Source organism: Acinonyx jubatus, chromosome E1 (genome assembly GCF_027475565.1).
Source record: "Acinonyx jubatus isolate Ajub_Pintada_27869175 chromosome E1, VMU_Ajub_asm_v1.0, whole genome shotgun sequence".
In the NCBI taxonomy this organism is placed as follows: Eukaryota; Metazoa; Chordata; class Mammalia; order Carnivora; family Felidae; genus Acinonyx; species Acinonyx jubatus.
Window position 1 is genome coordinate 40793816 of NC_069397.1, and position 22444 is coordinate 40816259.

Sequence of the window (22444 nt, forward strand, 5' to 3'; positions counted from 1 at the left end):
CCGGGTCCAGAGGTGGAAACCTCCGTGCCTTCCTGAATGGGGTCGAGGGAGCACGAAACGTAGCTAATGAGGTGACCTCAATTTAAGCCGTCTAGAATATGGGTCCTGGGTCCCACGAGGTACCAGTGAAGGGGCCATCGATTGTGACACCGAAACAACGGAGCGGCAGTACACAATACAATAGGACACATTGGTTGTTTGGGTCCGACTTGTGCCCAGTGCTTTCTTTTCGGGTCAAACTTGCAAAGTTTACCTACAGATGGAACAGTTGAGACAGAGAGGTTAAGCAATTTGTCCAAGACCACACAGCTTAGTTGGTGAAGAGGCTGGGTAAGGTCTAGGAAGCCAAGAGCTCAGGGCCTGGAAAGAGCACGGGGGGCGGGGGGGGGGGGGGGTGGGAAGCAAGAAAGAAAGAGAAAAGTTATTCTTGTGTGTCCAGCCCAGGAGGAGACTAAGCGTTGCTGAGCCTGACACACAGGTAGGTGTGCGGGCGCGGACAGGACGGAAGCCGTCTAAACCCAGTTTGCCTAGTGTGACCTAGCGTGGACCTTGTCCTCCTCGCTTCACCCTCCGCCTTCAATAAACCATTTGCCCATTGTCCTGTAAACTAAGAGATGATGAGATGAGACATCATTAGACAGAATTATTAGGAATAACGACACGTGGGGTGCCTGGGTGGCTCAGTCGGTTAAGCGCCCCACTTTGGCTTTGGTCCTGATCTTCAAGGTCGGTGAGTTGGACGGAGCCCCTCATCCGGCTCTGTGCCAACAGCACGGAACCTGCTTCGGATCCTCGGTCTCCCTCTCTCTCTCTCTCTCTCAATAAACAAACAAACAAAGAAACAAACATTTTTTTAAAAAGAGGGAATAACAAGACATGTTTGGTACGTAGCATATCTGTGAGAACCAAGCACAGGGAAACACCTCAGGCCATTCACTTCTCTGTAGCTCCTCATCTGGAAAGCGAGAGTACTAACAGCAGGCATATAATCTTAATCTTCCCTCCTCCACTCAGGGCCCCTGTTCTCCCTTACCTGTTTTTTGTTTGTTTGTTGTTTGTTTTTGTTCTTTATTCCATAGTCCACAGTTATATTTCCAGTGCTTAGGACAGTACCTGGCATATACTGGACACTTTGCATATTTGGTCGAATAAGTGAATAAATATTATATAATGTGATCTCTACATATGGAAGGTGATCGGCAGACCTCCTGGCTTGTGGTAATTATGACCCTCACTGCGTTCTACCAACTTTCTGCTCGCTTCCACGTTTATCTGGTCATCTTGCGCGTGCGTGCTCGCTTATTCATTCATTCATTCATTCATTCATTCATTCATTCATTCATTTATTTAAAGTAGGCTCCATGCCCAACATGGGGTCTGAACTCACGACCCTGAGATCATCGAGAGTCCCATGCTCTTCTGACGGAGCCAGCCAGGCGCCCCACCGGGCTCCCTCCCGGAACGTCACGGGCATCTTGATCTGTGCAGTGAGGTGCCCGGGATGGCAGACATGCATGTTCTGTCATCGCAAAGGAGTATTTCCCATTGCAAATTAATGGTTTCTCATTCCAGTTCACGCACCGGCTTCTTGTGAGTTTGGTCAAGTTACTGAGTGTCTCTATTCTTTGCCCGTTGTCCTTTAAATTGTTCATCATTTTGCATTTCCACCTCGAGCACAGAGCACACTTCTTCGTATCCGTCCTAGTATAGGAATTGGGAGTAGAAGTCTGACGTTACTTTTTCTGGATGGCTACCCAGCCGTCCCGGCATCCTATACGGAATAATAGCCCACGGACCGTCAGGTTCAGACGCCACCCTGATCATGTAAAAAAAAAAAAAAAAAAAAAAAAGTCCTCATACGTATTTAGATATATTTCTGGATTTTTCTTCTCTCTCTCTCGTTTTAAAAAGATTTTAATTTTAAGTAATCGCTACACCCAACGTGGGGCTCGAACTCACAACAACTCCAAGATCAGCAATCACATGCTCTACCCACTGGCCCGCCAGGCACCCCTGGATTTTTCTATTAAAAATTCTTCTGATAACCTGTTTTTAACATTTTTGATGCAGGCACGCCCGGACGGCTCAGCTGGTTAAGCAACCATCGGCTCCTGATTTCGGCTCAGGTCACCACCGCACAGTTTGTGAGTTCGAGCCCCTCAATGGGCAGTGCGGAGACTACCTGGGATATTCTCTCTCTCTCTCTCTCTCTCTCAAAACACAAACATATGCATAAATAAGCAAACTTAAAATTTTTGATTCAACGGATTCTCCAGTATCACACCTACTCCGTGACTGGCACCTGTGGGCCCTGGGTCGGCAAGGGGCATCTGCCAAGCTCTTCCAGTCCTCTTCTGCTGCCATTCAGCCACCATCACACCCCCACAGAGCCTTGGGGATGCCCACGCACAGCAGGAGGGTGTCTGCCCCCCTCCCGCCCGCTGCCAAGGACACCAACTCCAACTCCAGGCGCTCCTGAGCGTTCCCTCCTCAGGCTTGGCAGGGCTGTGGGGTCCCTGCCAGCCCAGGAGGACAGCGTCCTCAAGTCCAATCCCCACCGCGTCTGTGTTTTTTTACCTGGCCCTGCGGCAGCCCTGCCTTCATCTCCACCTCTACCCTGTCCTCTTGCTCCTGAGCCGAAATCGGACACTCAACCGACTGAGCCACCCAGGCGCCCCTCCAGCGGGTTCTTTTTTGTCCCCTCAGCTCAGCTTTCACAACTAGTTGAAGAGACCCGGTCGGAGAGACATGCCATTTTGTTTCGTCTGACTTCCCCTCCCCTCCCCTCCGCTCTCAATTCTTCTCCCCTCTCCTTTTTCTCCAGTTACACACAAAAGCTTTTGCTTCTGTGACTCCCATCAGAACCCGGTCCGTCTGACTTGGCAGTGGGCAAGGGAGATTGTTTTTTCTAGCAACGGCTGGCCACGGTAGGGTCACATATACCCTGTTTTAAAAATGACTCCGGGGGCGTCTGGGTGGCTCGGTCAGGTGAGCGCCCGACTCCTGATTTCAGCTTCAGATCGTGATCTCACGGTTCTTGGGTTTGAACCCCATGGCGGTCTTTGCGCTGACAGCGCACAGCCTGCTCGGACTTCTTCCTCTCTTCTTTCTCTGCCCCCCCCCCCCACCCCCCATTCTCTCTCTCTCTCTCTCTCTCTCTCTCTCTCTCTCTCTCTCTCACACACACACACACACACAAATAAGTAAATAAACTTAAAAAAAAAAATACAAAAGACCTGAGGTGGGACATTTTACCGCAGTCTCGCTGCTCAAAGCGAGGTCTGCAGATCAGCAGCATTAGGGTCCCGTGAGCATGCTGGAAACGCAGGACCACGGGCTTCTTAACAAGACTCTCCTGGCGTGTGTGTGTTTGTGTGTGTGCGTGTGCGTACGGGACCGTTTGAGAAGTGCTCGGCGACGGCACTTGATGACTGAGGGAGAGAGACCGGCAGAAGCAGCAGATATATTCCTCAGGATCTCCACTCTCACTACCGATACATGCAAACCAATTTCTCTCCACCCTTCTCTCACCCTGACCTTCTGAGTCCCTGAGGAGAGTCTGCAAACGGTTTCTAGAACCTTCTGGTGCCGAGACAGAGAAAAGGAGCCCATGACACACGAGCTAACTTTTTGGTGTTTCTTTCGTTTGAATTGTAAGTGACCGGAAGGCTCCAGGAACTGTGGATGGGATAATAAAAAAGCACAGAAGATACTGAAGGTCATTAATTAGATTCACTTGCATGTTCCCTGAGAGACAGGAGCCAAGAGGTGTGGGACTGTTCACGCTGCATTTCTTTGATGGGGCCGGGCGGTGTTACCCCAAGCCAGCCCGAAAACCCTGGATAGTTACACGTGATCAAGGCAGTTGCAAGGGCCAGCAGAGTACCTGCCCCCCCCCCCCCCAACCTCCCGCCCCGACTGCGTTCGGGATCCCGGGGCTAGAAAGAATATCAGGGTTTGTGTGCTGGACAGCAAGTTTCATGCCCAGCTAGACTGGATCCATAAAACTAGTTAGACTCCCCCAAGAACCGGGCTTCAAAACTTGCCTGCCATCCTTGGGCACCCACCTTGGGCACCCACCGTGGGCCGGTCGGCAAATCCCCACATTGTCCTTTTGGTCTTCCAACAATCCCAAAGAGGAGGTGTTACTTATCGTATTTTACGTCCAAAGAGATCCAGGCTGCCGAGGCCCCACCTCCCAACATCCTCAGCTGTCTTGCTCTGCTTCCTCCCACAGAATTAAGGGGACCCTTCCTCTTGGCTGGTTGGTTTTGCGTCTTTGCGATTGACGGGTCCTCTCGTTCCCATCCACTTTCTGAGGAAAGTGGATCAATCAGCGTTCACGATCCCCACTGAACAGATGAGAAAAGCACACTTTCAGAAAGAGATTTCAAGCTAACCGGACTTGGGAGACAGACTCAGATGTGTGGGGGGCGGATTCAAGGAGCCGGACACCTGGCTGCTGAGGGCAGAACGTTGGGTGCCTTGCCAGGGGTTTAAGATCCAAAGTGGGTTGCCAGGCAGCCGGCTCCTTTACCTGCACTGCACCGCCTCTAGGGCTGAGGCGTCATCTCAGCCGATGAACCCATTTTCTTTTTCTCTTTGGGGGCAGCAGGGGGAAGCAGGGAGCAGCTAAGGGACGGACCCCCCACCCCCACCCCCACCCCGCCGCCCCCTGTGCGTCAGGACCTCCCAGCACCTTGGCAGTCATCCATCCTGTGCTTAACTTAGGTGACAGGAAAACCAAGGTCCTGAGACCGGAAGGTTCAAGGCCATCCAGGTGTCAGACACAAGAGGGTGTGTAAGCCCAGGCTTCCTGTTGAGACCCCCTCAGAGGGTAACACTCCATGATGGAGACCGATTTCATCCATCCCTTGTACTTTGACAAGTACAATTTCTTTCTTTCTTTCTTTCTTTCTTTCTTTCTTTCTTTCTTCCTTCCTTCCTTCCTTCCTTCCTTCCTTCCTTCCTTCCTTTCTTTCTTTCTTTCTTTCTTTCTTTTCTTTCTCTCCCTTAAGTTTATTTATTTTGAGAGGGAGGGAGGAGAGAGAGAGAGAGAGAGAGAGAGAGAAAGTGTGCGAGGGCGGGGAGGGGGGAGGGAGAGAATCCCAAGCAGACTCCGTGCTGTCAGCACAGAGCCCCACGCCAGGGCTCGATCCCACAAACCGTGAGATGCTGACCTGAGCTGCATTCAAGAGCCCGGCACTTAAACAACTGAACCACCCAGGCGCCCCGGCAAGTCCAAGGTTTTGATAAGTCTAAGATCACAAAACAGAACTGGGTAAAAATTTCCACAACTAATGGAAAAACTGGACTCAAGGAGAATAAATATTAATTACATGAGACTGAATGAGTTGAGGAGGAGGATCATTTTTATGACTTCATTGCTTGTTCTTTAATGTTTTGTGTTTCCAGATTTTTTTTGAAACCTTTTTTCTCTTTTCTCTTAAGCTATCGACAATTTGGCAAATTATACCTTTGTAAACAAAGATGAAACATTTACCTTTTCTCCCTACATGATCCCTCCAGAATTCGGAAAGTTTTCAGCATTCTTCTTTCTTTTCTTTTCTAATTTTTAAAATATTTACTTATTTGTTTATTTTGAGAGACAGAGACAGAGAGAGAGAGAGACAGAGAGAGAGAGAGAGAGAGAGAGAGAGAGAGAGAGAGAAACGTGAGTCGGGGAGGGGCAGAGAAAGAGGAGAATGAGAAACCCAGGCAGGCTCCGCGCTGTCAGCCCAGAGCCCGAGGTGGGGCTCAAACTCACCAACCGAGGGTTCATGACCTAGCGGAGACCAGGAGTTGGATGCTTAACTGACTGAGCCACCCAGGCCCCCCTAGATTCATTCAGTTGTTATAATCATGAGTCCTCTTGAGCGCTGGCAGAGATTTTAATCCCGATCTGCCCTAAAACATAAAAAGTCCTGGTGATGACAGGTGGAGGGAAACTGCAGGAACCACGCGTTTAAGGAAGAAACCCTGGAAACGTCCGCCAACACAAAGGTATTTAAGGAAGAGTGTACAGTGTGCGTGCTCAACACATGTACTTAATTAACATGGATGGAAAACCCGGGAGACACAAGTGAGCAAGAACTCTCCGTTTCCACTTTGGTCACGAGCCACAGCCACTTGTAAATGTAAGGCCTTTCCCTAGTTGTGGCAGCGGACTGTCAAGAAGCCTGAAGGGAGGCATCTCCATGACAAGACACAAAGGTGTTTTATATCAGGGGTTGGCAGACTACAGCCCGCACCCACATCTGGCCCGGTCCACTCTTGGAAGGTGTGCGTCAACAACGGACACTTTTAAGGGGTTGGAAAAGAAACAGATGTCACAGACCTCCCGGGGCCGTGAAGCCTCGGCTTTTCACTACGTGGCGACGTCCGTCTCGCACCACGAACGATGATGAGGTTAGGAAAACGTCTTACCGGGGCAGAAGATAAAAAGAAGCGCGGTTCAGGAGATACGCCACGTGGGGGTATGGGCTTCCCGCGACGGATCTCATAGCAGCCTTCCGTCGAAGAAAGAACTACCGTTTCAAGACGACAACTGTTAAGTTTCCACACGCCCCACACAGAAACACGAAAAACAAAGAGTAGCACAGATAGGTCCACGTGGAAGACTTGTCACGGGAGTGAGCATCCCTCCCCCGTACTGCGTGGAACCAAGAACCACCGACGAAGAATACATGCGCGTCTCCTCCCACGTCGCTTACCAAGGGTAGCAGGAAAGTTCCCGCAGGGCGTACAACATCCCAGCCTGCAGAGTAAAAACTCAGAGCCTTACGGGAAAGAACACCACGCACGCAAGTACTTACAGAGGTAACACGAAAAGTACACAAAAGCTGATTTTAGGCACCCCAGATATTGCCCCCCGAGCGGGGGGGTGCACCGTTCCCGGAAGTACTGCAATACCAGGTCGATGCGTGGAGTGGACGGAGCAAGCTCCTATTCCATCTCCCAGCTCCAAAAATCCATTTAATATATTGTCCTCGGATAGAGGACGTATCAGATATTAAACTGATAAGAACAGATACTACACTTGATCTTAGCCAAAAGGCCGAGAAGCGATGCCCACCCTGCCCGCCTCCCCGCCACCGCCCTGCCGCCATCCACATTGCACTCACGGTGAGCCAGGTCACCCTCCTTCGAGGTCTCACTTCCCTCGCTTCTCGGACTTTGGTATGGGAGCCACACTAGGCAGTAGGCTCTTGTGCAGGTTTTTAAATCCTCTACCTTTTAAAAGAGAAACTGTGTTTCTGTCGACGCTTCGTCGCTCTCACCCAACGCCGTTCCTAATTTGAATTCCCCGCCTTTTCCCGCCCGCGGAGGCGTGGCTAAAGCGGGCCCACTGGACCCCGGGATCGCTTCCGCGCGCCGAGAGTCGAAGCCGCGCCGGGCGGTCGGTCTCCGCTTTTGTACATAACGGAGACTAAAGACGGGACCAAAGAGGATCGGGGGTGCCGTCAAGAGGGGCCTGTGGAAGGGACCTCTTGGCGGAGGGTCTTCTTGAGGCAAGGCAAAGTAGCAAGACCCTTTCCCTAAAAACTCCGAGACCTTACCGTATGAAATTGGTCGCACGCCGGCGCAAAGACGACCTTGGTATCTGTCGGTCGAGCAGCTCCTTCTGAGTCAGGGGAGCGGCAGGTCTGCGGGAGGGGCTTCCCGGAGCCGGTGGTAGCCTCCCTGCAAGGCGGAAGGCAGGTGGTAGAAAGTGTAGGGCAGGGAGGAGGCGGGCCACATCTCGGGAGGCGGGGCTGGGCCGCTGGAGGGATTCCCCCTCGCCCCCCATCCCTCCCAGCTCCAGCCCTTGCGTCTATTCCTGCTTCTTTCTGTGAATGAATCCTATCAATAGCTTTTTTAGTCCCTAGCTACTGGACAGTGCTCAGCACACATGTGGCACCAGAGAAACACTTGTTGAAAAAAAGAAATTTCGGGCGCCTGGGTGGCTCGGTGGGTTAAGGGTCCGACTCTTGACTTTGGCTCAGGTCGTGACCTCACGATTTGTGAGATGGAGCCCTGCATCGGGTTCTTCGCTGACAGCACAGAGCCTGCTTGGGATTCTCTCTCTTTCTCTCTCTCTCTCTCTCTCTCTCTCTCTCTCTCCCCCTCCATCTCTCTCTCAAAATAAATAAATAAACTTAAATAAAAACTAACAAAAAAAGAAATTTGGTGAATGAATGAATGAAGTGCACATGAAACGATACATAATGGGCTTCGCTTGCACCTGACCTGACGACATAGGACTCTTTGCGCCTCCTACTCCCAGATCTGTGTTCCGATATGCGTGTATCAGACCATCCTTTTTTTTTTTTTTTTAAACTTTTTAAACGTTTATTTATTTTTGAGAGACAGAGAATGAACAGGGGACGGGCAGAGGGAGACGGGGAGACGGAGACACAGCATCTGAAGCAGGCTCCTGACTGTGAGAGTCAGCACAGAGCCCCAGGCGGGGCTTGAACCCGGGAAGCGCGAGTTCAGGACCTGAGCCCAAGTTGGACACTCAAGCGACTGAGCCATCCGGGGGCCCCTGTATCAGACAGACCATCTTATACTCGCTCATTGGGTTTTGCTGAGAGGGGGGTTGCTATCATCTGAACGCCCCAAGCAATTGTTCATCTCTCTTTGGCTTTCCTGTTCTGCCTGGTATTCTGGCCATCCGGGCGAGTGTCTCAGTCCCCGTCTGCAGCTGGATGCACCCCCCAGGGCAGGAGCGGGGTCTGTCCGGTCTCTGCTTCCAGCACCTGCCCAGGTGTGTCACATCACGTTACAGGAGATTAAGGACAAATCAGTTAACAACGAATATTGGTGCAATCCCTATCAGAATAACACCAGCATTCTTCAATAGAGCTAGAAGAAACAATCCCAAAGTTTGTATGGAACCAGAAAAGACCCCAAATAGCCAATGCAATCTTGAAAAAGAAAACTGAAGCTGAGGCATCACACTCCCAGACTTCACAAGATGTATTGCAAAGCTGTAATCATCTGGACAGTGTGGTACTCTTGCAAAAACAGACACTGGGATCAACGGCACGGAATAGAGAACCCAGAAATGGATCCACAAGCATATGGCCAACTAATCTTTGACAAAGCAGGAAAGAGTATCCAATGGAATAAAGACAGTCTCTTCAGCAGACAGTGCTGGGAAAACTGGACAGCAACGTGCGGAAAAAATGGACTCGGACCACTTTCTTCTACCACACACAAAAATAAACTCGAAATGGATGAAACACCTTAATGTCAGGTAGAAAACCATCAGAATCTTAGAGGAGAAAAAGGCAAAAACCTCTTTGACTTCGGCTGTAGCACTTCTTACTCAACAGGTCTCCGGAGGCAAGGGAAACAAAAGCAAAATGAACTACTGGGACCTTCTGTACTGCGAAGGAAACAATCAGCAAAACTAAAAGCAACTGATTGAGTGGGAGAAGATATGTCCAAATGACAGATGAGATAAAGGGTTAGTCTCCAAAATCTATAAAGAACTTATCAAACTCCACACCCAAAAACAAATAATCCAGTGAAGATACGGGCAAAAGACATGAATAGACACTTCTCCAAAGAAGACATCCGGATGGCCAATCGACACGTGAAAAAATGCTCAACAACATTCATCGTCAGGGAAATACAAATCAAAACCACCGTGAGTTACCACCTCACACCTGTCAGAATGGCTAACGTTAACAACTCAGACGACGATAGATGTCGGCGAGGATGTGGAGAAAGAGTATCTCTTTCGCACTGCTACTGGGAATGCAAACTGGTGCAGCCACTCTGGAAAACAGAATGGAGTTTCCTCAAAATATTAACGATAGAAATACCCTACGACCCAACAGTTGCACTACTAGGTATTTACCCAAGGGATGCAGGTGTGTTGTTTCGAAGGGGCACGTGCACCCCAATGTTTATAGCAACGCGATCGACAACAGCCACAGTATGGAAAGAGCCCAAATGTCCATCAATGGATGATGGATAAAGAAGATGTGGTGTGTATATATATATATATCATATATATATATATGATATATATATGACATATATATATGTATATGTACATATATATGTGTATATATATATATATATATATATATATATATATACACACACACACACAATAGAGTATTACTCGGCAATTAAAAAGAATGAAATCTTGTCATTTGCAAGTATGTGGATAGAACTAGAGGGTATTATGCTAAGCAAAATTAGTCTGTCAAGGAAAGACAAATATCGTATGACTTCACTCATATGAGGACTTTAAGATACAAACCACATGAGCATAAGGGAAGGGAAGCAAAAATAATATAAAAACAGGGTGGGGGACAAAGCATAAGAGACTCATAAATATGGAGGACAAACAGAGGGTTACTGGAGGGGTTGTGGGGGGGATGGGCTAAATGTGTAAGGGGCATTAAGGAATCGACTCGTGAAATCATTTTGCAGTATATGCTACTAACTTGGATGTAAGTTAAACAATGAATAATTAAATGAAATTAAATTAAAATTAATTTAATTAAAAGTAAAATAAAATAAAATAAATACATGCAACCCAGACCACAGAAAAAGTACTTTGTTTCTAAAATATAAAGAGCTCCTGCAAATAATTATAACAGACAAACCATATAGTTTTTTTAAAAAAAGGGCAAAGGCCAGGTGCAGACAATTCACAGAAAACAAAGAGTGGGTTTTTTTTTTTTTCTGTTTAGTTTATTTATTTTGAGAGAGAGAGACAGAGCACTTGTGTACAAGTGGCGGCGGGGGGCAGAAAGAAAAGGAGAAGAAGAGAATCCTAAGCAGGCTCCGTACTGTCAGTGTGGAGCCTGATGTGGGGGTCTAACTCAGAAACTGTGAGATCATGACCTGAGCCGAAATCAAGAGTTGGATGCTTACTCAACGGAGCCACCCAGATACCTCCAAAAAGTGGTTCTTAAGCTGACATAAAAAAATTAAATAAAAACTACAGCAAGATATATTTTTTTCCATCCCTGGCCAACCTCCAGGTGCAGGAGGCCAATATGAGCCTTGGGTCAAGGAGTTCCAATTCAGAAGCCAAGAAACTTGTTCATGGGGCTCAGCTTACCCTGTGACTTTTTTTTTTTTTAGTGTCCCTGTGTGTGAGTCAGGTGCTGTTTATGACACATTCCTGGTTACAATCTTACTTAATCTTAAAAAAACACATTTTTTAAAAAAGGTGAACTTTACCCCCAAGGTAGGGCTTGAACTCACAACTCTGAGATCAAGAGTCACGTGCTCTACTGAGTGGGCCAACCAGGAACCCCTCATTTAATCTTTACCATACTCTTGGGCAGTGTTATCATTCCCATGTCTCAGAGAAGAAATCCAGCTCACAGAAGCTACCTGACTTCCCCTGGATACTTCCAAAGGTCTTCCAAGTCCAAAGTTCTTCCCACTAGGCCAGGCAGCCAGCTGTCAGACAAAACCCTTAGCTCATTCATTCCTTTATCTAACAATAATTTGCTGAGCGCCTATGATGTGCTAGGCCCATTAGAGGCTTGGGATTATAGCAGATCTCTGTTGTAGTTTTGCAGAACATTTAAAACACTCCTCATCAGGGAAAATATACAGCCTTTACAGTAACTCTCTCAGACCCGTGCTACTCAAAGTGTGGTCTGTGAGCAACAGTATCTGCACCACCTGGGAGCTGGTTAGAAATCAGAATGTTGGGTACCACATCAGACCTACTTACTGTCTTAGTTTGCTATGGCTGCCATGACAAAGTTCCATAATCAGGTGCTTAAATAACAGAAGTGTCTTTTCTCACAGATGAGGAGGCTAGAAGTCCCAGTTCAGCATCCAGCCTGGTAGGGCTCTGGTTAGGGCCCTCTTGCCTCAGAGATGGCCACCTTCTCTACATGATAAACACACAACATGCTCTGGTACCTCTTATAAGGGAACTAATCCCATCACAAAGGCCCCGTTCTCATGACCGTATCTAACCTAATTACCACCCCCAAAGGCCTCAGTTCAAAATACCATCACACTGGGGGGTAGGGCTTCAATATATAAACAGAGTGGGGCACAATTCAGTCTATAGCACCTACTGAAACAGAATCTGCATGAACTGGAGATTCATATGTACATGAAATACTGAAAAGTGATGCTCTAAGTCACATACTTTGGAAAAGAAATGGCAGTCAATGACCAATTTGTACGTGTCACTTTGTGTGTTATCCGAGGAAGATATTTCGTATCCAACTGGCTTCCTGGGTCAATTTCTTTGTTGTTATTGGTTGAGATAAACTAATTTAATATCATTATCATACTAGCTGCCAAGTATTGAGGTCTTTGTATGAGTGCTTTGGTGAATGCTTCACACATTTAACCTTATTTACTTCTCATAACAACCATGTGAGTTAAGTATTAGCTCATTTGGCAGATGAAGAGGTTAAGGTTGGAAAGATAAATAATTTGCCCAAGGACTCACTGGAAAATGTTAAAGTCAGGGTTGGAACTCATCTTCCAAGCCAGTGGTCCTCATAGTGTGGCCCCCAGACCAGTACCATCAATATTACCTGAGAACTTGCTATAAATGAACATTTTTAAAAATGCACGTTTCAAAACATTTTTTTAACATTTATTTTATTTGAGAGAGAGAGCATGCAAGGGTGAGTGGGGGAGGGGCAGAGAGAGGGAGACAGAGGATCTGAAGCAGGCTCCATGCTGGGAGCACAGAGGCTGACTTGGGGCTCGAACTCATGAACCATGAGATCGTGACCCGAACTGAAGTCGAGTCGACTGCTTAACTGAATGAGCCACCCAGGTGCCCCTAAATGCACGTTGTTAAAAAAAAAAAAAAAAGTAGTCTCCATGCCCAACATGAGACTTGAACTCACAACCCCGGGATTAAGAGTTGGATGCTCTATTGACTGAGCCAGCCAGGTGCTCCTAAATGCACATTTTGGGGCCTGTGAGCCCGACACCGACCGAATCAGAAATTCTGGAGGTGGGACTTAGCAATCTGTGTTTTATTAAGTCCTCTAGATGATTCTGATATACTCTTAAACTTGAGAACCACTTTTTGAAGCCACACTCCCTCTCAGTGTATGCAAGACAACATGGAGGGCTTGGCAGAGAAACCTCCCATCAGATGAGAAAGACCGAATCAAACATATGAGGTCACCGGGGATTGGCCCCTGTTGTGAATGCTCCAAGTGGCCCACCTGGCTTGGATAACTGAGCTGTCACCCTGTTCCCTCTGGAGCATGGACCCGGCTTTCTCCCTTTGCTCCTCTTCTCTGCCTTTCTAAGTTTGGTTGTTCCTTGTTTCCAGGACATTATCACTCTCCTGGGGCTCCCGCTCCTGTTTCTTGCTGACCACCCAAAGCCCCTCCCCCAGCCAAGGCCTCCCCTGAGTGCCAGGCTCCTGTGCAAATGGACACTGCACATCCACCCCACGTGGATCTGTCCCCACAGACACTGAAAAATGGCTACAACTTCATAAGTTCCCCAGCCTTCCTCCTGCCTCAGCCTTCTCTGCACCTGTCATTAGGGCCTCAGTCACAGTATGGCAAATGTAATTGAAATTAGATTTCCTGCTCAAATAATGTTCATTTACATCTGGTCCACCTCCACAGAAAAACTTGAAGAGGGTGGGTTTTTCATTCCCAACCTCGATCTGTAGGAAAGGCCCTATCTCAAAGGAAGACTTCAGAAGGAGGTAGAGGAACCTGTGTATTTAACCCCCCCCCCCCCCCCCCCGCCTCCACTTTTCTTCAGGGATCAGGCAGTGACAAGCATATCCACCAGGGGGCAGCATCTACTGCTTTCTAACCCTGAGGCTGGGCCCTGGGACTGGGACTGGGACTGGGTTTGGGGAGTCTTGAATCTGAAGGCGCAGCCTGTAGGGAGAAGGGTGGCTATGGGGCCCTTAAACACACATTTCCCACCCCCCCCCCCACATTCATTCTAAGAGGTAGGGTGTGTTTTCTCCCTTTTGTTCTTGAGGAAACAAAGCTGGGATTTGAAAAATGGGTCTTTGTGGGGTGACTGGCTGGCTCAGTGGGTAGGGCACGCCACTCTTGATCTCAGGGTTGGGAATTCCAGTACCACGCTGGGAGTAGAGTTGATTTAAAGAAAAAGAAACAAACAATGAAACATGCGGTCTTTGTGATTCCCAAGCTGCCAGCTGCTTCTTGGGCATCCGTCTTCTTCACTCCTGCAGACTCCTCTCCTCCCTTCATTTGTGCCCTGAGACAGGTTAGGGTGCTGTGGGGAAAAGGATGTCTTCAGCCATTTCCTCAATGAGCTCCTTCAGCCCCTATCATCTGCTATTCCTGAATATGGGTTATCGGTGGGGTAGGGACCTGGAATCACCATACCCCCTTGTTACATGCTGAGGAAACCTAGGCTCCTGATGGGGGGTAAGACTTTTCTAAGCCAGTCTACTACTGAGGGACAGGACTCCCCATGACTCTCAGCCCAGGGTTTCAGCATGCCAGGCTGAGGGGGTCTTCTCTCTCCAGTGTCATCTGCACCCCTGGCCTCTGTTTTTCCTCCTCTCAGAAGACCCTCATCCTCAATTAGGACCTGAGAGTTCGACACTAGCCAGACTTTGCCCAGAAATGCAGGGTTTTATGGGTATTCCTGGCTAACCCACTATCAACAGAACCCCCAAGGGCTCAGGAACCCCAGACCAGGAAACTCCCAGGCTAAGGGTGGATGCTCGGTTCCCATACTCAGGGACACCCCTCAGTACATCAATCATTCTGTCACGCATTCATGAATTCCCGCAAGGTTTCCTGACTGCCTCTTGTGTGCCAGGCACAGTGCTGGGCACCTGAGAGCTATAGATGACAAGAACCAGCTCCTGGGCTCAAGGCTTAGTCTGGCGTGGAGACAGCTCTGAGGAAGAACAATGACATAGCCGCTGGAATTTCATCCAGGAAGGGGAGCAGGGGAGGGCCAGAGAGAGGTAGACATAATCTGAAGCAGGCTCCAGGTTCTGAGCTGTCAGCACAGAGCCCGACATGGGGCTTGAACTCGTGAATTATGAGATCATGACCTGAGCTGAAGTGGGACGCTTAGCTGACAGCCACCCAGGCACCCCTGCAATTATATGCTTATTCATTGCCTGTCTCTCCTCACTCCCCACTATAATGTACATTCCATGCAGGCAGGTCCTTATCCTGGGCTGTATGCTCTGAATCTAACAGGCCCTCCGTACATGATTGTTCAATGGACGAATGTTCAAATGTTCTCTGTAGTGAATACCCCAATACAGTAGGTCTTGGGTTGTGATCTTGTGGAGAGAAAGGGCTGCAGAGGTGAGACTGCCAGGAAGGAAGATGGTCATTAGTGGAAGAAGGCTTCCAGGGTGGAGGGGGGTGGGTGGAGGGAACTGGAGCTCCTATTTAAAGGGGACAAATTGGGGTAAGCCACTGGCTCAGTGCTGCCCTGACAAGCTGGGCCCCTTCCTTCACCTCTCCCTGCCCCACCTCCTCCTTCCCATTTGTTCATCAACACCTCTGGCAAACAAGAAAGATGAAGGTGGGCTGGGATTGCCAGCTTCATTACTTTTATGAGATAATCAGGTGACAATTTCCATGGTGGCTGTGAGGCCCAGGAGATACAGGAGAAATGTTCAAGAAGTTTCAAAGGTTGCAGAAGAAACATACGGTGACCTGTGTGTTTTTTGCTTCTGTATGTTTTCAGTTTCACAGCCATTGCAACATTTGCTCAGAACCAAGTTTGGCCAATTTCTAGCAGGGTGACCTTCGACAAATTACCTAACCTTTCAGTGTTTCTGTTTCTTCTTTTTGGAGTAACCATACTTACTTCTTGGGTTGAGTTGTGTATTAAAAAAGGAAAAGTATGGGGCACCTGGCTGGCTCAGTTGGCGGAACATGGGGCTCTTGATCTCAGGGTCGTGAGTTCAGGCCCCAGGTTGGGTGTAGAGCCTACTTAAAAAAAAAAATAAAATGAAAACTTTAAGAAAATTGAAAAGGAAAAGTATGCAGAATTCTCAGACCAGAGCCTGGCATGCAGTGGCCACTCAACACGGTACTGGTTTCCAACTTCGTGGACTGCTCTGTCTTCCCCTTTCCTAACAGAGGCCACCTCTGTGTTTTAGCTCCAGTGGCAATCTGCCACACACCAACATGGAATGTGACGCTAATTTCCCAAGGTCTTGATGTTTTCAGGGATTCAGGGAGGCTCCCTGCATTGCCGGGACATCAGGTGGCCGGGTCTGTAGGAGGGAGGGGAAGAAGGAGGTCACAAGGCAGTCTGGTGCTAAACAGATGGGAGGTTAGCAGGCAGGAAAGGGCTAGGTCCTCCTGTCTAGCTGTGACTTCCCCTACTCTTTTTCTTTCTTTCTTTCTTTCTTTCTTTCTTTCTTTCTTTCTTTCTTTCTTTCTTTCTTTCCCTTCCTTCCTTCCTTCCTTCCTTCCTTCCTTCCTTCCTTCCTTCCTTCCTTTTTAAACATTTTTAAACGTTTATTTATTTTGAGGGAGAGAGTGCGCGAGCCTGAGAGAGTGCACGCAAGGGGAAGGGGCCCAGAGAGAGGGACACAGAATCCCAAGCAGGCTTCTCACTGTCAGTATAAAGCCCAACTCAGGGCTCGAATCCTCAAACCGTGAGATCATGACCAGGGCTGAAGTCAGACGCTTAACTGACTGAGCCACCCAGGTACCCCCTCCGCCATTCTTTTTCTGATCCCCCTAAAATATAACCTTTAAAATAGCTTAATATTGAATCACATAATAAATGTAAGAATCCAGCCTCCTGGCAAAAATGGAAATATTCAAGTCACAATCTTATTCTCCCTTGATCTTCCTCCCCTCCTTCAGTTTAACCTACCTCCCTGAGGGTCATCACTGATATCCTTTTGGTCACACTGTCCCCTGGTGACATCTCCTTTTAAGGGCTGCCCGGAGTGTATCAGGCTGAAATGGCTGGGGGGATGCCACTCAATCCTGTCCCTTCCTCACCAATCCCACACAGGACTCATTAACTTACAGAAACCTTTCCAAAAGCTTCCAGTTCACACTGTCTGTCCCTCCTCTGAAGTCCTACAAGGACATATCTCAGATTTACAAAGGTCCAGTGTTCCTTGCAGTGGCCAGTCTTGTTTTGTTTTGTTTTGTTTTTTTTTGTTTTTTTTTTTTTTTTCACTAGAGTGTGAGCCCTATGAGGCCAGACTATATTCCCATAGTCTCTCTGGCAGAGCACACAGTATGAATGAGGTCAATAAAGTCCTATGGAGTGAAGAATTCTCTCTTTAACTATTTGAACAAGGGGGCCCTTGGGGTATCTGCTTCTGGTCAGCACTCTAACCAGCACCTGAAGGATTTAAGCTGAGGATGCCTAACCTATAGCCTCCTTAATGAGAGAGAACGGATAGCTGTGCCATCAGGGGCCCAGACCAGACTCAGTTCCTAGGTTAGCCACTTCCTGACTAGGCAACCTAAGACAAGTCACTGAACCCTTCGCAATTTTCTTTCCCTGTAGAATGCAGACAGCACCAGTCCCCACCTCACGGGCTGCTGCTGTGAGGATAAATAGTGGTAATGGGTTTAGGCTTAGGCTGTCTTATGAGGTTCCAGGTTTACACAGGTTTGAACACTGACTTAGGAAAGATAAAGAAGTAAGATTCGTCAGCGTCTCCAGTAGACCCTGGAGGAGGGAGTGTACATGTGGAGTTGCTCTCTCTCTCTCTCTGGGGGAGGAGTATGCCGTGGTATAGAGTACTAAGCTCTTCGCCTCTCTTTCCTAGTTAAACGCTGCCACAGTTGTCTCTCCCATTTTCCTTTTTTTTTTAATTATTATTTTTTTTTTACGTCTATTTATTTTTGAGACAGAGAGAGAGCATGAACGGGGGAGGGTCAGAGAGAGAGGGACACACAGAATCTGAAACAGGCTCCAGGCTCTGAGCTGTCAGCACAGAGCCCGATGCGGGGCTGGAACTCACGGACTGCGAGATCATGACCTGAGCCGAAGTCGGATGCCCAACCGACTGAGCCACCCAGGCGCCCCGTCTCTCCCATTTTCCATCCCGAGTTTACCTCCAAATATTAGAATATGGTAGAAGAGATCAAATAAAACGGTCACCAATTGACCAGACGACCATCCATGTGTTGTCTGGGTTGCAGTGCACGTATCTCCCTGCCCCGCCCCTCCCCGCCCTTCCCCGCTGCCGCGGGACTGCTGATTGGCCCAGGCTGCGTGACGTCAAGGGGGTTTTTAAGGACGAGTCCCAGGACCGCTCCGCAGTGGCGGCGGTGGCGGCGCGCAGGCGGCGGCCCCCGCGGTACTTCGCTTGGAGTCGGGTGGCTAGTCCTGAGAGACGCGGGGAGAGTGCCGCTGACGGAAGGTAAAGGGGCTGTTCTGGCGGTGCTGAGGTGGCCCTGGTGCGGGACCTGGGGAGCTGGAGTCGGCGATCCGAGCCAGGCGAAGTGTTACGGGACGGTGGGAAGGGGGTCGCGGTGTAAGGAGAGGCGTGTCAACTGCCTGGGGACGTGGAGGGCTGGTGGGAACGGGCCTTACTCTCTGTTCTCAGCGCCCGTACCCTAACTCTTAATTTGGGAGCTCTGCCCGACCTGCCCATTCCTGCGAAGATTCTCGCCTGGGGAATAAGGGTCTCTGCGCCTGCTACCGCGCCACGAGAGCTCGGGGAAGAGGCTTGGGAAGCCAACCGTCGAGGTCTCACCCCCCCACCTGTGTCCAGGACCCGGGGGTTTCTCTAGGTCTCATCGCCCCTGAGAGAGGGGAGCACCTCTGTTACACTTGTAGCTGCTTATGCTTAAAAAACAAAACAGAACAAAACAAAACATGGAATTTTAAAAAGGAAGGACGGGCGGCAGATTTAGGAAAGGATCTAGAAGTTGCAAATTTCGTGTTTATTGTTAAATGTCCCCCTTTTTCTCCCATGACCTTTCCTTGTTCAGATAACCCAGCTGTGGTCTCCAGAGCCTGCAGATCGAAGCCACGTCCTTGCTTCTACCGGGTGCCCCAAGACCTGCACCTTAGCTGCAGCTCACCATGGGGAACCACTTGACAGAGATGGCGCCCACTGCCTCCTCTTTCTTGCCCCACTTCCAGGCCCTGCATGTCGTGGTCATTGGGTTGGACTCTGCTGGAAAGACCTCGCTCCTTTACCGCCTCAAGTTCAAGGAGTTTGTCCAGAGCGTCCCCACCAAAGGCTTCAACACAGAGAAGATCCGGGTGCCCCTGGGAGGGTCCCGCAGCATCACCTTCCAAGTGTGGGATGTTGGGGGGCAAGAGAAGCTGCGGCCTCTGTGGCGCTCCTACACACGTCGGACAGATGGGCTAGTGTTTGTGGTGGACGCCACCGAGGCTGAGCGCCTGGAGGAGGCCAAGGTGGAGCTGCACCGAATCAGCCGGGCTTCGGACAACCAGGGTGTGCCTGTGCTGGTGCTGGCCAACAAGCAGGATCAGCCTGGGGCACTGAGCGCAGCAGAGGTTGAGAAGAGGCTTGCAGTGCGAGAGCTTGCGGCAGCCACGCTCACCCACGTGCAAGGCTGCAGCGCTGTGGATGGGCTGGGCTTGCAGCCGGGCCTTGAACGCCTGTACGAGATGATCCTCAAGAGGAAGAAGGCAGCCCGGGTAGGCAAGAAGAGACGGTGACCCGAGGCTGTCCCCTCCTCAGCAGTAGGGGTCTCCACACTTGGACAGCCAGGCGGAGCCTGTGGCCCGTCACTCAGCTCTGGGGTGCGGGACCTGTCCACCTCAGTGAAGGACCAAGGAGCACATTGGGGGTCCTGTTTTGGTGCAGCACTGGGGAGGGGATGGGAGAGGGGAGGTCTCATGTCCTTCCCGCATCCTCACCTCCGGAGAAATGGGGGCTGCAGGACTGGGGAGGCTTAAATGTAAACTGTGACTCTACCTCGACCCCATTTCTTCTTTTTCTTCTCTGGCTTTTCGATTAGATATGTTTTGGGGCAAAAGAAGGTTGTTTGGAGAATGCATCTGGGATGAATGAGGGTTATCCCTCCCCTGACCACCCCCCCCCCCCCCAAACTGGGGTGTCTCTGCAGGCTGCTTTTCTAGGGATGCTAGTCACAATAGTCTTTATTTTTGTGTCTGTGTGAATGTGCCAAGAACCCCTCCACATTTGTAGATCCACAACTGTTTTTATAAGCTGTGTGTGTCCTCTGTATTATTATTAACTATTTTTTAGCATTTGCATATAAGTTATTAAAGACTGATGATGCTGTAGCTCTGACCTTGGTCTGGCATTTTCCTCTCTCCTTACCTAGCCCCAGGAGTAGTCCTGGATTTCTATGTGGGTGACAGGAATGGGGAGGGGGAGCCTATCTTGAAGCTGAACTTGCAAAGGAAACACTCCTCTAAAAATTAGATTGTGTGTTTATGGGATGGCTGGTGGAAATTGTAGATGGAGTTGAAACGCCCTCCCACCTCCCAAGCTATTACCTGATTTCTGCAGTTTTGGGGGTACCCCTTCTTTCTCCTGCTTTCCTCCCCTCCCCTCCTCCTCTGGCTCTTACTTGCCCCTCATACCAGCTGGTCCTTGGGGACACTTCTAGGTCTATATAGGTAAATCCTCAAGGAGCCATTCTGTTCTCATCGTCCCCCACTCCCCAGCAAATCCCTCCCCTCCTCCCCCCCCCCCCCCCATTCCCAGATTAGGCTGATCTGATTTTTTTTTCCACCTTGGGGATCCTGTGAGAATGGAAAGTAATTCCTTCCTGGCTTTAAGCCATCTCTGTGTACTCAGTCCTGCTGACTGCAACTCACCAGTGGCGGCAGTGGCAGCGGCTGGTGCTGGGGAGGCCTGGGCTGGATTGAGCCAGCCTGGCCCTGGTGACTAAGCCGTGAGTTGCCCAGCTCTGGGAATGGTAGCTGTTCCCAGCAGCGGGGCTGTAGTAGCAGTGGGTGTTTGTGCCTGGTGGGAATGTGGACTGCTAGACTCCCACCCCCCACCCCCCGGGGAGGAGGGGGAAGGTGTAGGCCACCAACAGCAGTGATAAGAATAAAATGCTAATGTTTTAGAGGCCGAGGGCCTCTGCCCAGACTTTCAAATCCGTCCCCTCCACCAAACCCAGGGCCAGCTGAGTCTGAGATGAACAATCAGACCCTCTTAAGCCGGGGTGGGAGTAGTGAATAAATACCAAGCACAATTCTTTCCAGTCCTCAGCCCCTCAGTTCCTTAGCCTTACCCTTTGTGCAAACATGGGATCCCCAGAGCGGGTTTGAGTCCCCACTCCAGAAATCACATAAACAACCTAGGGAGGACGAGAAGGTGCTGGCAATCCTGTCCTGCAGGAAGACTTCCAAAGGAACTTGCTTCTTCCTAGCGAGGGCCAGCAGAAGCTGAGTTTTGCTGTGGAATCTGGGCCAGTTCAGATTTGTCTCCCTTTCACGGCTGGCAGGATGCGGGTGGGTATGCATCGATCCGGAAGGGTGCCCAAGTGTGCGTCAGTGCGGGGCCTGCTCAACAGAGCTGCTGGGCTGGTTCTGCCGGGCACACGTGCTACCTGGCCCCTCTCTGCACACGCTTGTGACTCATCTCACTCAGTCCTCAGGGCAGAGTCCTCTCCTGCAGCCCAGGAACAGACTAGAGAGGACCTGGTTAGAGGGGCCTGTCTTGGTAGGAGATCTCTCCCCAATCCACCCCAATAATGGTCTTTTGTCTCAAAAGGACATCTTTTCTCCATTTCTGGTCACCTAAGGGACTGAGGTCTCCAGATCTGGAAGAACCTACACATGCTTCCCCCCCTCCCCCAGCAGAGGGGCCTCCATGGGGCCAACCCCTGGTTCTGGCTCCGCCAACCACCTGACCTCCCTATCTGATGAGAACTGTCGTCTGCTCAACCAAGCTCCAGCCCCAGGCAAGGGCCATGGTCCACAGCAGACCTGCGGATGTCCCCCCTTTTCCCCACATCCCTCTGGCCTGACCAGCCGATGGGGGTGGAAGAAGAGGTATTAGCAGAGAGAGTGAGATGGAGAAGCCAGCTGCTTTGAAGGGATTGTGGGGCGAGGGGAGCACTGGAAGATTCTGGTTAGAAAGCTCCATTCTGGTTGGGTGGAAGGTCAGGAGTTTCGGAATCAGCTTCCTGTCTTGGTCCATCCTGCCCCAGAGATTCTGTATGCTTTGAGATCTGGGCCACACAGGGTTGGCATGGGGTGGGATCAAGGTTGAGGGTAGGCTGTAGTTTCCTCGTCCTAGCTTCTTTATCAAGTAGAATTTCTTTGAGGCTCTGAGATGGATGTTGAGGAGATGCTGAGGGTAGAGGGTCTCAGGGGGCCTGGAGTGGTGTTTGGGGGCTGGAGGGCTATGGGTGGAGTCAAAAGAAGCCAATGGGCCCAGAGTTTGGGCTGCCCTCCCCCCACCAGCCACCTCCTCTCCCCACACAAGCTGGATGGTAAAATTCAGCTGAGCACTTTGCCTGGTGCGTTGCCCATCCCCAAGCGAAGAAAGCAGTGGTCCCTCATCTTCCCAAACCCTCTCCAG

At 49.9% G+C, this 22444-nt stretch overlaps 1 protein-coding gene, 2 long non-coding RNA genes and 1 other non-coding gene across 6 annotated transcripts in view; 1 reads left to right on the plus strand and 3 right to left on the minus strand.

Annotated features, from left to right (window-relative positions):
* Positions 1-8087, minus strand: part of LOC128313402 (uncharacterized) — a 28611-nt gene extending 20524 nt beyond the window's left edge. Inside the window, exon 1 of the long non-coding RNA XR_008294059.1 lies at positions 7125-8087. This is a non-coding gene — a long non-coding RNA (uncharacterized LOC128313402). The remainder of the gene's footprint in view (positions 1-7124) is intronic.
* On the minus strand, positions 1339-6697 carry LOC128313401 (uncharacterized). Of its 3 annotated transcripts, XR_008294057.1 has the most exons (3): positions 3538-4930; positions 3256-3431; positions 1339-1816 (listed from the first exon to the last, which is right to left on the minus strand). It is a non-coding gene; the product is annotated as an uncharacterized LOC128313401 (long non-coding RNA). The 3 variants fall into 3 exon arrangements; XR_008294058.1 differs by lacking the exons at positions 3256-3431; positions 3538-4930 and adding an exon at positions 5768-6697; XR_008294056.1 differs by having other exon boundaries at positions 3256-4930.
* Positions 6879-7069, minus strand: LOC113597107 (U2 spliceosomal RNA). The gene has a single exon (XR_003417967.2). It is a non-coding gene; the product is annotated as a U2 spliceosomal RNA (small nuclear RNA).
* Positions 8088-18188: 10101 nt separating the features above from the next.
* ARL4D (ADP ribosylation factor like GTPase 4D) lies at positions 18189-20194 on the plus strand. The gene is made up of 2 exons (XM_015086800.3): positions 18189-18322; positions 18897-20194. Exon 2 carries the CDS (start codon positions 18991-18993, stop codon positions 19594-19596), a length of 606 nt encoding a protein of 201 aa, XP_014942286.1. The 5' UTR covers positions 18189-18322; positions 18897-18990; the 3' UTR covers positions 19597-20194.
* Positions 20195-22444: the final 2250 nt, after the last annotated feature.